General features: G+C 46.5%; 1 protein-coding gene across 5 annotated transcripts in view; it reads left to right on the plus strand.

Moving 5' to 3' along the window:
- LOC130275340 (uncharacterized) overlaps positions 1–13,447 on the plus strand; it is a 505,363-nt gene that overhangs the window by 9,208 nt on the left and 482,708 nt on the right. For 3 of the 5 annotated variants that reach the window (XR_008844734.1, XR_008844735.1, XM_056523207.1), the window contains exon 2: positions 6,570–6,599. The exons of the other annotated variants lie outside the window; for them this stretch is intronic. Coding sequence is in view for 1 of the 3 variants with exons in the window: in XM_056523207.1 (XP_056379182.1) it covers positions 6,570–6,599 (30 nt within the window). In the remaining 2 variants the exon portion in view is untranslated. The remainder of the gene's footprint in view (positions 1–6,569; positions 6,600–13,447) is intronic. 5 annotated transcript variants of the gene reach the window in all.

Raw genomic sequence — 13,447 nt, forward strand, 5'->3', positions numbered from 1 at the left:
GACCCCGGAGCAGTGGTCAGAACACTGAAGTGGGGCAGTACACATGTGGTAGGCCTCTGGGGTAGGGGTAGTGTAGTCAGGGTTTTGCTTCAGTATATCGGGTTAAGGTTAACCCTATTGTTCGTGACGCCAGGCTGAGGGCTAGTATGCTGAGGTAATTATCCGGCCTATCGCCGCCCTTCCCAGTAATGATAGGTGCATGCATAAAATGACTGAAGGTCCACAAGGTAGTTGAACTTGAAGTTGAACTTGGATAAACTTTACTTAAAGACTTGCGGTACATCCAATGAACAGTAACAGTCTCATTAATACAGTCTTCATACACTTCAGTGACTGACAGTTGTTGCGGACCTTGACTTTTGACATAAGTCTCTGAATTTAGGGTAATTTGCGAAGATCCGTCGGGATTTAGGGGTTAGATAAGGTCCGGTGATCTTGCAGAGTGCTTAGGGATTGATTACACTCAGTTTTGTAGAGATCAGCCATTGCCGCAAGGCTCGGGCCTAAACTCGCTGATGACAGCAGCGCAGATCCTTCCCTGTCAACAGCCCATGAGGAAAGAGATGCTGATTGCTTGGCAGCCCAGGAACAAGAGAGAGGCCGCTGCTCCCTTATATGGGCAGGGCCGTTTTGGATTGGTCCAAGTCAGCTGTCACTCACTGATGGGTAAACACCTGACTTCCTCCAAAGGTCCTTGAACTACAAACCATAGTCTTTGGAACGCATCACGTGACCCGCAGGTCCTGCGATGCTAACTAGGGAAGTACACTTACTATATAAATATATACAGTAGATTTAAATTATTTTAATTACAAAAGGGGTGACAAGGGGCTAGATAGGGATGAGGACCCCACCTAAACCTAGGGACTCTGACTTTGGGGACCCCACCATAAGGCAACGGATGCAATCCGGTGCCGGGACACCACACACAGACATACAGCCTTCAGCCATACACTGTATATGTCTGGAGGCTGTATGTCTGTGGGGGAGCTATACTGCCAACCTAATGTGGGGGAGCTATACTGCAAGGGGGGGGTGTGCCACAAGGTTAGCTCGCACAGGGCACCTGAACACCTAAGGCCGCCCCTGTTTACTACCAACACAAGCACAGATCCTTGGTAAGCATGTCCATTACTGTATGACAATCACCTTATGTTAAAGGGGTACTCTGGTGGGAAACAATTTTTTTCATATCAATTGGCTCCAGAAAGTAAACATATTTGTAAATTACTTCTATTAAAAATCTTAATCATTCCAATACTTAACAGCTGCTATATACTACAGAAGTTGAGTTCTCTGCTGACACCTCTGTCCAGGTCAGGAACTGTCCAGAATAGGAGCAAATCCCCATAGCAAACCTATCCTGCTCTGGACAGTTCCTGGCATGGACAGAGGTGTCATATGTGAGCACTGTGGTCAGACTGGAAAGAACTACACAACTTCCTCTGCAGCATACAGCACCTAAGTACTGGAAAAGTTAAGAATTTTTAATAAAGTATTTTACAAATCTGTTTAACTTTCTGGCACCAGTTGATTAAAAAAATAAATAAATAAAAAAAATAAATTAAAAATTCTACCTCCTTTTAAGGTTGGTTCAGATGTGGCAAAGTTTTCCGATTTTGAGTTTGTTTTTTTTAATACAAATTTTGCACTGTGGTGACATCTGGGATAAAGTCCACTGGTAAAAATGATCCACATGTATACTACTCTAAAATTTGAAGATTTTTGGTGGACTACCTGCACTTAAAAATCAATGGAAAATCCACCAGGGACTAAATACAGCAGATTGTAAACTACGTTGGGTTTCAGGAACTTTCAAACTGAAGAGCGAGAAAATTACTTTTGGTTTTGAAACGAACTAAAATGTTGACTGTGGCGTCCTTCCAGTGATGTCACGATACAAAGTCTACAGTATTTAAAAAAAATTAAATAAATAAAAAATCTCCATTAAATTGCTGATTCTTGCTCTCCGCTCACGGGTTTCCTCAGTTTTTAATGCTTGGCAAACCTCGTTGTCATTTCTAAATCAATCGCCGCACAATATTTCTGTCAAACTCCCGACCAATTTTCTTTTTTGGCAAAAAGTTTGTTCTTTTAATATAAGCACTTAGTATTTAACACTTATTCAAATGCAGCCAACATGTAACAAAAATACTAATGCAAAATCCAATAAAGTAATTTAAGACAAATCTATCTGCGAAATGTTCTAATGGGTGAGTCCGTTAGTGCTTACAGTAAGTCCTTTCCAGATGTTAAGATTACCTGAATTTGTAAGCAGTGAATTAATTGACATAAATCTTCGCTCTATACGGAGGGTTTTTACCTTCTCTTATTGCTTTTATCTCCGTCACCCTTGTTTTAAGCACATCAGATACAGTTCATTTAAAAGCCTCTTTATTTTTCATAAATGTAAAAGCTACAAATGCAAAGCTGAGATAGAGGACTCCTCTGACTCCAATATTTGCTTTTAACACTTGTGTAACTTTAGGATCCTGGCAGTCTGAGTTCTAAAGAGCTTACGCTGGCTTTATTCCAAGGATATTCACTTTATCCAAGAGGAAAGTAGGGACTGAAAACAGTAGATCTTAAGGAAAATGCAGAGTGCCTATTCGTGACGGTGCCCACGTCCACCATATAGTCAGTGCAGCTCCTAGGAATCCCTTACCGATATAGTCAAGGCAAATTTTTTAGAATTCTATTAATTGTGAATGATAAATCTCCTATAAGTGACTCCCCCCCCCCCCTCACATTATATACAGCATATACATAAGTGACTCCACCCCTCACATTATATATACAGTATCTCCCATAAGTGAGTCCACCCCTCACATTATATATACAGTATCTCCTATAAGTGACTCCACCCCTCACATTATATATACAGTATCTCCTATAAGTGAGTCCACCCTCACATTATATATACAGTATATCCCATAAGTGAGTCCACCCCTCACATTATATACAGTATATCCCATAAGTGACTCCACCCCTCACATTATATACAGTATCTCCCATAAGTGAGTCCACCCCTCACATTATATATACAGTATCTCCCATAAGTGAGTCCACCCCTCACATTATATATACAGTATCTCCCATAAGTGAGTCCACCCCTCACATTATATATACAGTATATCCCATAAGTGAGTCCACCCCTCACATTATATATACAGTATATCCCATAAGTGACTCCACCCCTCACATTATATACAGTATCTCCCATAAGTGAGTCCACCCCTCACATTATATATACAGTATCTCCCATAAGTGAGTCCACCCCTCACATTATATATACAGTATATCCCATAAGTGAGTCCACCCCTCACATTATATATACAGTATCTCCCATAAGTGAGTCCACCCCTCACATTATATATACAGTATCTCCCATAAGTGAGTCCACCCCTCACATTATATATACAGTATATCCCATAAGTGAGTCCACCCTCACATTATATATGCATTATATCCCATAAGTGTCTCCACCCCTCACATTATATATACAGTATATCCCATAAGTGAGTCCACCCCTCACATTATATATACAGTATATCCCATAAGTGACTCCACCCCTCACATTATATATACAGTATATCCCATAAGTGACTCCACCCCTCACATTATATACAGTATATCCCATAAGTGAGTCCACCCCTCACATTATATATACAGTATATCCCATAAGAGAGTCCACTCCTCACATTATATATACAGTATATCCCATAAGTGAGTCCACCCCTCACATTATATATACAGTATCTCCCATAAGTGACTCCACCCTCACATTATATATACAGTATCTTCCATAAGTGAGTCCACCCCCTCACATTATATATACAGTATATCCCATAAGTGAGTCCACCCCTCACATTATATACAGTATATACCATAAGTGACTCCACCCCTCACATTATATATACAGTATATCCCATAAGTGAGTCCACCCCTCACATTATATACAGTATCTCCCATAAGTGAGTCCACCCCTCACATTATATATACAGTATCTCCCATAAGTGAGTCCACCCCTCACATTATATATACAGTATCTCCCATAAGTGAGTTCACCCCTCACATTATATATACAGTATCTTCCATAAGTGAGTCCACCCCCTCACATTATATATACAGTACATCCCATAAGTGAGTTCACCCCTCACATTATATATACAGTATCTTCCATAAGTGAGTCCACCCCCTCACATTATATATACAGTATATCCCATAAGTGAGTCCATCCCTCACATTATATACAGTATCTCCGATAAGTGAGTCCACCCCTCACATTATATATACAGTATATCCCATAAGTGAGTCCACCCCTCACATTATATATACAGTATATCTCATAAGTGAGTCCACCCCTCACATTATATATACAGTATATCCCATAAGTGACTCCACCCCTCACATTATATATACAGTATATCCCATAAGTGACTCCACCCCTCACATTATATATACAGTATATCCCATAAGTGACTCCACCCCTCACATTATATATACAGTATCTCCCATAAGGGAGTCCACCCCTCACATTATATATACAGTATCTCCCATAAGTGAGTCCACCCCTCACATTATATATACAGTATATCCCATAAGTGAGCCCACCCCTCACATTATATATACAGTATCTTCCATAAGTGAGTCCACCCCTCACATTATATATACAGTATCTCCCATAAGCGAGTCATTTTTTATTTTATTTATATTTATACTTCTACTATAAATATTTAGTGTGGCCACCGTTTTTTCCAGCATTAAGCTTCTTGGGCATTGAGATCACCAGAGCTTCACAGGTTGTCACTCAAGTCCTCTCCCCTCCTCCATGATGACCTAATGGAGTTGGAAGGTGGTGAGAAAAAGGTCTTACATTAACCAATTGAGGACACCCCACAGATGATCATGAGACATGATTGGCCGCTCCATCACCTTTACCCTCAGCTTCTTTACAAGGCAGTGGTGGTCTTGGAGGTGTTTGGGGTCATTATCATGTGTGAATACTGCCCTGAGGCCCAGTCTCTTAAGGGAGGGAATCATACCTCTGCTTCAGTATTTCTCAGTACATGTCGGCATTCATGGTTTACTCAATGGACTGTAGCCCCCCAGTGCCAGCAGCTCTTGCATAGCCCCAAAGCATGACACTCCACCACCATGCTTGACTGTAGATTGGGCATCCTTCTGAGAAGGAGATCCTTCTGAAAAAAGTAATTTTGTAACGGCTGGAGGCGCCTTGCTTAGAAAACACTGGTCTCTTGTATGAAAAGGATCCCAATGTATCTCAAAGGGTGGGATGGCTGATGTGGGAGAGGGAGAAAAGGGACCACACACTTACAAACAAGGAATCATGGGACTTGTAGTTTTGAGAGAACAAACTCCAACAGGAAATAGCCAGTTCCTAAAAGGTAGCCTTGGCATTTTGGTAATCTCACAACATAGCCATTTGGCTCCGAGACGAGCAAGGATCCTTCTTAGCATGCCCTTTACAGTCTGGCAGGTATGTACTTAAATCACCTTATGGTGGCTAATCGTTTAAAGGGGTACTCCGCCAAAGAACATCTATATAAGATGTCTAGGGGCGGAGTAACCCTTTAAAAATATTATCCTTACTTATCCTCCTTGCTTCCCCGCTACTCCTGCTATGTCAGTCTAATGCCACACTGCACTTCATTGTTTGAGTCAAGCCAGGCAGACTCTGCTTTGTGTTTTTTGACTTTGCATGTCATTTTGTTGTTCTGTGAAAATCTTAATAAAAACCTTTGAAACGCAAAGAAGCTGGGCAGGGGCATCACTTTTCTGCAAGTCTTCTTTGTGCAAAAAGTGCGTCAATTTGCCCCTTTTGCACCGCTCCAGTTTTACTAAAAATAGGTGTGGTATAGTGTAAAAGGGGCATATCCAATCCCCATATCTATTTATTACAATATATATGCCAAAGAACTAGCCTATATTGTAGCTGTACTAGCCTATCCTCAAGGTTCTCACTGGAGTATGTGCCAACCCCACCGCCCCATGAACAGGGAGATTCAGGCGCCATTCTGAAGATTTGCATGGGTCCCAGAGGTTTCACTTACCGTAATCAGACATTTGGGGATAGGCTTTAAAGTACTAAAGTACCTCTCTAACTTCTATAAAAACGGTTAAAGAGAAACAAAATCCTCTAACTTGGATATTGCCTTTTAAAAGAGTTATTCCCAAAATTAACCTGTAACTGTCACTTTAGACTCTTTCCTATAAACTTTTTATGCAGCCAGTCTTCAGGGAGTGTGAGACAGTGGGGAGAAACATTGCTCAGCCAGGCACTGGTCTCAGCACCCAAACCCTACTGCCAAAATGTTTTTGACATTTCCAAAAACTACTCTAAAATGAGCAGCAAAAAAGGTGAAAATCCAGCTCCCAAAAGAAAAAGGATAAAATCTTCAAACTTTAATAATCCAGGTTAAAAACAAAACAAGAGCAGCATGTCGCCTTTTTCTTTTGGAGCTGGATTTTCACCTTTTTTTTTTTTTTGCTGCTATGTCTATGTAGGATACAGCCCATTGATAACCCATGCTTTCATTTCTATCTAGAGCTTTGGACGTTACAGACCGTTCAGATTGGTGAGCTGTTTTGAGTTTTTCCCTTTTTGTACTCTATAATGAGTTACTCTTTCAAGGGGTACTCCACCGCCCCAGCGTTCGGAACATTTTGATCTGTACGCTGGATGTAGGGGTTGTCATCGCGGCTACGCCCCTCCTGATGTCACGACATGCCAACTCAGTGCAAGTCTATGGGAGGGGGCGTGGCTGCTGCCACACCCCCTCCCATAGACTTGCATTGAAGGCGAGTTGTGGGACGTTAGGATGGGCGTGGCGGTGACGTAACACAGCCCGCACCCATCGTTCGGAACAAAATGTTCTGAACGCTGGGGCAGTGGAGTACTCCTTTCTGTAATCCTTACAAGGAAAGTATGTGTGGTGGTATTACAAATGGAATGGAGTGGCAGCATAGGCGTGCGCAGCCTATTGCAGTAGGGTGTGCACCCTAAAGCACAAACTCACGCTGCGCGCGTGCATATATATATATATATATGTGTGTGTATATATGTGTATATATGTATATGTATACGCACACATTTAGTATAGTTCCCCCACATTAGGTGCAGTATAGTTCCCCCACATTAGGTGCAGTATAGTTCCCCCACATTAGGTGCAGTATAGTTCCCCCACATTAGGTGCAGTATAAGTCCCGCCACATTAGGTGCAGTATAGTTCCCCCACATTAGGTGCAGTATAGTTCCCCCACATTAGGTGCAGTATAGTTCCCGCCACATTAGGTGCAGTATAGTTCCCCCACATTAGGTGCAGTATAAGTCCCACCACATTGGGTTGGCAGTATAAGTCCCCGCACATTGGGTTGGCAGTATAAGTCCCCTTACATTAGGTTGGCAGTACAGTTCCCGCACATTAGGTTGGCAGTACAGTTGCCCCACATTAGGTGCAGTTCAGTTCCCCCACATTAGGTGCCACCTAATGAGGGGGAACTGTACTGCACCTAATGAGGGGGAACTGTACTGCACCTAATGAGGGGGAACTGTACTGCACCTAATGAGGGGGAACTGTACTGCACCTAATGAGGGGGAACTGTACTGCACCTAATGAGGGGGAACTGTACTGCACCTAATGAGGGGGAACTGTACTGCACCTAATGAGGGGGAACTGTACTGCACCTAATGAGGGGGAACTGTACTGCACCTAATGAGGGGGAACTGTACTGCACCTAATGAGGGGGAACTGTACTGCACCTAATGAGGGGGAACTGTACTGCACCTAATGAGGGGGAACTGTACTGCACCAGTACAGTTCCCCAACATTAGGTGCAGCATAGTTCCCCACATTAGGTGTGCAGCATAGTTCCCCACATTAGGTGTGCAGCATAGTTCCCCACATTAGGTGTGCAGCATAGTTCCCCACATTAGGTGTGCAGCATAGTTCCCCACATTAGGTGTGCAGCATAGTTCCCCACATTAGGTGTGCAGCATAGTTCCCCACATTAGGTGTGCAGCATAGTTCCCCACATTAGGTGTGCAGCATAGTTCCCCACATTAGGTGTGCAGCATAGTTCCCCACATTAGGTGTGCAGCATAGTTCCCCACATTAGGTGTGCAGCATAGTTCCCCACATTAGGTGTGCAGCATAGTTCCCCACATTAGGTGTGCAGCATAGTTCCCCACATTAGGTGTGCAGCATAGTTCCCCACATTAGGTGTGCAGCATAGTTCCCCACATTAGGTGTGCAGCATAGTTCCCCACATTAGGTGTGCAGCATAGTTCCCCACATTAGGTGTGCAGCATAGTTCCCCACATTAGGTGTGCAGCATAGTTCCCCACATTAGGTGTGCAGCATAGTTCCCCACATTAGGTGTGCAGCATAGTTCCCCACATTAGGTGTGCAGCATAGTTCCCCACATTAGGTGTGCAGCATAGTTCCCCACATTAGGTGTGCAGCATAGTTCCCCACATTAGGTGTGCAGCATAGTTCCCCACATTAGGTGTGCAGCATAGTTCCCCACATTAGGTGTGCAGCATAGTTCCCCACATTAGGTGTGCAGCATAGTTCCCCACATTAGGTGTGCAGCATAGTTCCCCACATTAGGTGTGCAGCATAGTTCCCCACATTAGGTGTGCAGCATAGTTCCCCACATTAGGTGTGCAGCATAGTTCCCCACATTAGGTGTGCAGCATAGTTCCCCACATTAGGTGTGCAGCATAGTTCCCCACATTAGGTGTGCAGCATAGTTCCCCACATTAGGTGTGCAGCATAGTTCCCCACATTAGGTGTGCAGCATAGTTCCCCACATTAGGTGTGCAGCATAGTTCCCCACATTAGGTGTGCAGCATAGTTCCCCACATTAGGTGTGCAGCATAGTTCCCCACATTAGGTGTGCAGCATAGTTCCCCACATTAGGTGTGCAGCATAGTTCCCCACATTAGGTGTGCAGCATAGTTCCCCACATTAGGTGTGCAGCATAGTTCCCCACATTAGGTGTGCAGCATAGTTCCCCACATTAGGTGTGCAGCATAGTTCCCCACATTAGGTGTGCAGCATAGTTCCCCACATTAGGTGTGCAGCATAGTTCCCCACATTAGGTGTGCAGCATAGTTCCCCACATTAGGTGTGCAGCATAGTTCCCCACATTAGGTGTGCAGCATAGTTCCCCACATTAGGTGTGCAGCATAGTTCCCCACATTAGGTGTGCAGCATAGTTCCCCACATTAGGTGTGCAGCATAGTTCCCCACATTAGGTGTGCAGCATAGTTCCCCACATTAGGTGTGCAGCATAGTTCCCCACATTAGGTGTGCAGCATAGTTCCCCACATTAGGTGTGCAGCATAGTTCCCCACATTAGGTGTGCAGCATAGTTCCCCACATTAGGTGTGCAGCATAGTTCCCCACATTAGGTGTGCAGCATAGTTCCCCACATTAGGTGTGCAGCATAGTTCCCCACATTAGGTGTGCAGCATAGTTCCCCACATTAGGTGTGCAGCATAGTTCCCCACATTAGGTGTGCAGCATAGTTCCCCACATTAGGTGTGCAGCATAGTTCCCCACATTAGGTGTGCAGCATAGTTCCCCACATTAGGTGTGCAGCATAGTTCCCCACATTAGGTGTGCAGCATAGTTCCCCACATTAGGTGTGCAGCATAGTTCCCCACATTAGGTGTGCAGCATAGTTCCCCACATTAGGTGTGCAGCATAGTTCCCCACATTAGGTGTGCAGCATAGTTCCCCACATTAGGTGTGCAGCATAGTTCCCCACATTAGGTGTGCAGCATAGTTCCCCACATTAGGTGTGCAGCATAGTTCCCCACATTAGGTGTGCAGCATAGTTCCCCACATTAGGTGTGCAGCATAGTTCCCCACATTAGGTGTGCAGCATAGTTCCCCACATTAGGTGTGCAGCATAGTTCCCCACATTAGGTGTGCAGCATAGTTCCCCACATTAGGTGTGCAGCATAGTTCCCCACATTAGGTGTGCAGCATAGTTCCCCACATTAGGTGTGCAGCATAGTTCCCCACATTAGGTGTGCAGCATAGTTCCCCACATTAGGTGTGCAGCATAGTTCCCCACATTAGGTGTGCAGCATAGTTCCCCACATTAGGTGTGCAGCATAGTTCCCCACATTAGGTGTGCAGCATAGTTCCCCACATTAGGTGTGCAGCATAGTTCCCCACATTAGGTGTGCAGCATAGTTCCCCACATTAGGTGTGCAGCATAGTTCCCCACATTAGGTGTGCAGCATAGTTCCCCACATTAGGTGTGCAGCATAGTTCCCCACATTAGGTGTGCAGCATAGTTCCCCACATTAGGTGTGCAGCATAGTTCCCCACATTAGGTGTGCAGCATAGTTCCCCACATTAGGTGTGCAGCATAGTTCCCCACATTAGGTGTGCAGCATAGTTCCCCACATTAGGTGTGCAGCATAGTTCCCCACATTAGGTGTGCAGCATAGTTCCCCACATTAGGTGTGCAGCATAGTTCCCCACATTAGGTGTGCAGCATAGTTCCCCACATTAGGTGTGCAGCATAGTTCCCCACATTAGGTGTGCAGCATAGTTCCCCACATTAGGTGTGCAGCATAGTTCCCCACATTAGGTGTGCAGCATAGTTCCCCACATTAGGTGTGCAGCATAGTTCCCCACATTAGGTGTGCAGCATAGTTCCCCACATTAGGTGTGCAGCATAGTTCCCCACATTAGGTGTGCAGCATAGTTCCCCACATTAGGTGTGCAGCATAGTTCCCCACATTAGGTGTGCAGCATAGTTCCCCACATTAGGTGTGCAGCATAGTTCCCCACATTAGGTGTGCAGCATAGTTCCCCACATTAGGTGTGCAGCATAGTTCCCCACATTAGGTGTGCAGCATAGTTCCCCACATTAGGTGTGCAGCATAGTTCCCCACATTAGGTGTGCAGCATAGTTCCCCACATTAGGTGTGCAGCATAGTTCCCCACATTAGGTGTGCAGCATAGTTCCCCACATTAGGTGTGCAGCATAGTTCCCCACATTAGGTGTGCAGCATAGTTCCCCACATTAGGTGTGCAGCATAGTTCCCCACATTAGGTGTGCAGCATAGTTCCCCACATTAGGTGTGCAGCATAGTTCCCCACATTAGGTGTGCAGCATAGTTCCCCACATTAGGTGTGCAGCATAGTTCCCCACATTAGGTGTGCAGCATAGTTCCCCACATTAGGTGTGCAGCATAGTTCCCCACATTAGGTGTGCAGCATAGTTCCCCACATTAGGTGTGCAGCATAGTTCCCCACATTAGGTGTGCAGCATAGTTCCCCACATTAGGTGTGCAGCATAGTTCCCCACATTAGGTGTGCAGCATAGTTCCCCACATTAGGTGTGCAGCATAGTTCCCCACATTAGGTGTGCAGCATAGTTCCCCACATTAGGTGTGCAGCATAGTTCCCCACATTAGGTGTGCAGCATAGTTCCCCACATTAGGTGTGCAGCATAGTTCCCCACATTAGGTGTGCAGCATAGTTCCCCACATTAGGTGTGCAGCATAGTTCCCCACATTAGGTGTGCAGCATAGTTCCCCACATTAGGTGTGCAGCATAGTTCCCCACATTAGGTGTGCAGCATAGTTCCCCACATTAGGTGTGCAGCATAGTTCCCCACATTAGGTGTGCAGCATAGTTCCCCACATTAGGTGTGCAGCATAGTTCCCCACATTAGGTGTGCAGCATAGTTCCCCACATTAGGTGTGCAGCATAGTTCCCCACATTAGGTGTGCAGCATAGTTCCCCACATTAGGTGTGCAGCATAGTTCCCCACATTAGGTGTGCAGCATAGTTCCCCACATTAGGTGTGCAGCATAGTTCCCCACATTAGGTGTGCAGCATAGTTCCCCACATTAGGTGTGCAGCATAGTTCCCCACATTAGGTGTGCAGCATAGTTCCCCACATTAGGTGTGCAGCATAGTTCCCCACATTAGGTGTGCAGCATAGTTCCCCACATTAGGTGTGCAGCATAGTTCCCCACATTAGGTGTGCAGCATAGTTCCCCACATTAGGTGTGCAGCATAGTTCCCCACATTAGGTGTGCAGCATAGTTCCCCACATTAGGTGTGCAGCATAGTTCCCCACATTAGGTGTGCAGCATAGTTCCCCACATTAGGTGTGCAGCATAGTTCCCCCCCCCCCCCACATTAGGTTGGCAGTACAGTTCCCTACAAAAGCAAAATAGACATGGAGGCCACCAGCATCTGGGGGTGCTACCTTCCTATCCTACTGGCAGGAAGAGGGGGTTAATTTGAGGGTACTACCTTCTTACTGGGGGGGGGGGGGGTTAATCTGGGGGTACTACCATCCTACTGGGGGGAGGGGGTTAATTTGGGGGTACTACCTGCCTACTCGGGGCCCCAGATTAACCCCCTCCCCCCCCCCCCCGGTAGTACCGAAGATTAACCCCCTCCCCCCAGCAGGCAGGTAGTAGCCCCAGATTAACCCTCTCCCCTCAGCAGGCAGGTAGTAACCCCCAGATTAACCCCCTCCCTCCAGCAGGCAATTAGTACCCCCAGATTAACCCCCCCCCCAGTAGGATGGTAGTACCCCCCAGTTTAACCCCCTCTCCCCCTGTAGGAATGCAGTACCCCCCAGATTAACCCTATCCCCCCACCCTGTTAGAAGGTAGTACCCCCCTGATGACCCCCTCCCCCCCAGTAGGATGGCAGTACCCCCCAGTTTAACCCCCTCTCCCCCCTGTAGGAATGCAGTACCCCCCCGATTAACCCTATCCCCCACCCTGTTGGAAGGAAGTACCCCCTCCCCCCAGTAAGATGGTAGTACCCCCCAGTTTAACCCCCTCTCCCCCCTGTAGGAATGCAGTACCCCCCAGATTAACCCTATCCCCCCACCCTGTTAGAAGGTAGTACCCCCCTGATGACCCCCTCCCCCCCAGTAGGATGGTAGCACCCCCAGTTTAACCCCCTCTCCCCCCTGTAGGAATGCAGTACCCTCCAGATTAACCCCCTCTCCCCCCCTGTAGGAATGCAGTACCCCCAGATTAACCCTATCCCCCCACCCTGTTAGAAGGTAGTACCCCCCTGATGACCCCCCCCCAGTAGGATGGTAGTACCCCCCAGTTTAACCCCTCTCCCCCTGTAGGAATGCAGTACCCCCCAGATTAACCCTATCCCCCCACCCTGTTAGAAGGTAGTACCCCCTTGATGACCCCCCCCCCCAGTAGATGGTAGCACCCCCCAGTTTAACCCCCTCTCCCCCCCCCCTGTAGGAATGCAGTACCCCCCAGATTAACCCTATCCCCCCCCCCCCCAACCCCCCCCCCCCCGCGAGCCGCGTACCGTCACGTCACGCTCTGGGGCCGGTGTCCTTGAATACAGCGTGACGTCCTGATGGTCATGTGACGGCAGTAACGCGGAGCGGGGCGGGGCAC

Source organism: Hyla sarda, chromosome 6 (assembly GCF_029499605.1).
Source record: "Hyla sarda isolate aHylSar1 chromosome 6, aHylSar1.hap1, whole genome shotgun sequence".
Taxonomy (NCBI): domain Eukaryota; kingdom Metazoa; phylum Chordata; class Amphibia; order Anura; family Hylidae; genus Hyla; species Hyla sarda.